The 2,013-nt window shown below is 45.4% G+C and overlaps 1 protein-coding gene across 1 annotated transcript in view; it reads left to right on the top strand.

The window, feature by feature from the left end:
* The window catches only part of RNF157 (ring finger protein 157), an 88,250-nt gene that overhangs the window by 26,369 nt on the left and 59,868 nt on the right, over positions 1–2,013 (top strand). Inside the window, exon 2 of the mRNA XM_008582449.1 lies at positions 97–215. Within this exon, the coding sequence (XP_008580671.1) occupies positions 97–215 (119 nt within the window). The remainder of the gene's footprint in view (positions 1–96; positions 216–2,013) is intronic.

Below are 2,013 nucleotides of genomic sequence, written 5' to 3' on the forward strand. Positions count from 1 at the left end.
CGGCCCTAGGGTTAACATTTTTTAAAATCAACTTTTTTACTTGGTTCAGATTGACTGCTTTCTGCTTGTCTGATTTTTTTGTTTTTCCCTCTTTAGGAAGCTATTTTGCCAGCCACTTCATTATGGGAGGAGAGAAGTTTGATTCAACCCATCCTGAAGGTTACCTGTTTGGAGAAAACAGCGATCTGAACTTTCTGGGGAACAGGCCAGTTATGGTACGGCTGTAATCAGTTTACTTCCATGTGGGGCTTAAGTGGCCAATTCAAACAGTCATAAAAAATAAGTTTGCAGTGCCTGGTTCAGCAGAATTTGTAGTTTGGTATGAGTCGAGAGGAGCCTTAGGAGCCAGACCACAGCCTTTTTGGTCGTGCTGGGTCTCTTGGCACTAGAGAAAGGCTACTGGATGGAGTCTGTGGCAGGGTGAGGATGAGTCTCACAAAATTAAGCTTCTGAGGATTCAGATCTCTGCCTGAATGCCACCTCTTCAGACAGCCCGGTCCAACCATGCCAGCTTGCCTTCACCTTGCTTTTATTTTTTTCTTCTTCATAGCACTTAACACCAAAGTCTTATTTGTTTGTCTTGTTCTCTGTTTTTTACCTGCCTTCCTCTTTAGGATGTATTGTTGCTGTTGTTTCCCAGACCTAGAAGAAAGCCTAGCACATAATGATAGGCCTTTAATAAATATTTGCTGAATGAATGACTGAAAAAGTTTCCCTGGATGTCTGAGTTGACATTAGAGTACGTCCCTCTCAGTTATTTGCTGAGCTCATTCCATAAAGTTGTTTTTTTTTTTTTTAAAGACGATCGGTAAGGGGATCTTAACCCTTGAGTTGGTGTTGTCAGCACCACGCTCACCCAGTGAGCTAAAAAGACGACCGGTAAGGGGATCTTAACCCTTGAGTTGGTGTTGTCAGCACCACGCTCACCCAGTGAGCTAACCGGCCATCCCTATATAGGGATCTGAACCCGTGGCCTTGGTGTTATCAGCACCACACTCTCCTGAGTGAGCCACGGGCCGGCCCCTCATTCCATAGAGTTTTAAGTACCTTCTCTGCGCCCAGCATGAGGCTTTGCAGTAATAGGTGCCTGGTGGCTATTGAGTGGCTACTGCACGCTGAGGATGACTTTTCAGACGTCGTTCCCACTCCTTATGAAGACCCACCTGACAGAAGACTTATTATTTTTTCCATTTTATGAGTGAGAGAACTGAGGTTCTGAGAGATGAATAATGATGGTACGTAGAAGTTATGAAGTTGTACACTGTTTTAAGCATTTTATACAAATGTTTCTCAAAATCACATAACTGGGTTTGTCTGGCCACAGATCGAGAATCTTTCCACTGCTTCTCACTGCCTCCGGTATGCTGCCTTTCTCAAGAAACTCCGATTATGGGGGGCAGACAAAACATATAAGCAGGAAATGTTTAAATAACAGTGAAGATGTGAAGTGGTTGAATTCTGTAGGAATTCAGTTGAGTGGGAGAAGAGAATGGCAAGGGCAGATTGATTTGGTGCTGTGTTGAGAAGAGGTGGAGGGAGTAGAGGGGGACTTTGAGGAGGTGGGTGAGGAGGGGGCTTCCCAGGAGACAGGCCTAAAACCATTCATGTTGTTGAATGAGCAAACGTTTATGAGCAACACCCGTGTGCCAGGTGCTGCGATAGGCGCTGGGGATGATACAGAGCTGAAATTAGTATGGTTTGCTCTCCTCAGGAACAAGCAAGGAAACCAGTCTGGCCTGATGATGGCCAAATAAGATTGGAAAGGTAGGTGGGGTCTCCATTACCTTGAGAGGTTTTTGACTATCTCCTATAGGCTACCAGGAATATTTAAGATTTTTAGGCAGTGGGCCGGCCCTTGGCTCACTCGGGAGAGTGTGGTGCTGATAACACCAAGGCCACAGGTTCGGATCCCATATAGGGATGGCCGGTTCGCTCACTGGGAGAGTGTGGTCCTGACAACACCAAGTCAAGGGTTAAGATCCCCTTACCGGTCATCTTTTTTTTTTTTTTTTT

Source organism: Galeopterus variegatus, unplaced genomic scaffold (genome assembly GCF_000696425.1).
Source record: "Galeopterus variegatus unplaced genomic scaffold, G_variegatus-3.0.2 Scaffold2618, whole genome shotgun sequence".
Classification (NCBI taxonomy): Eukaryota; Metazoa; Chordata; class Mammalia; order Dermoptera; family Cynocephalidae; genus Galeopterus; species Galeopterus variegatus.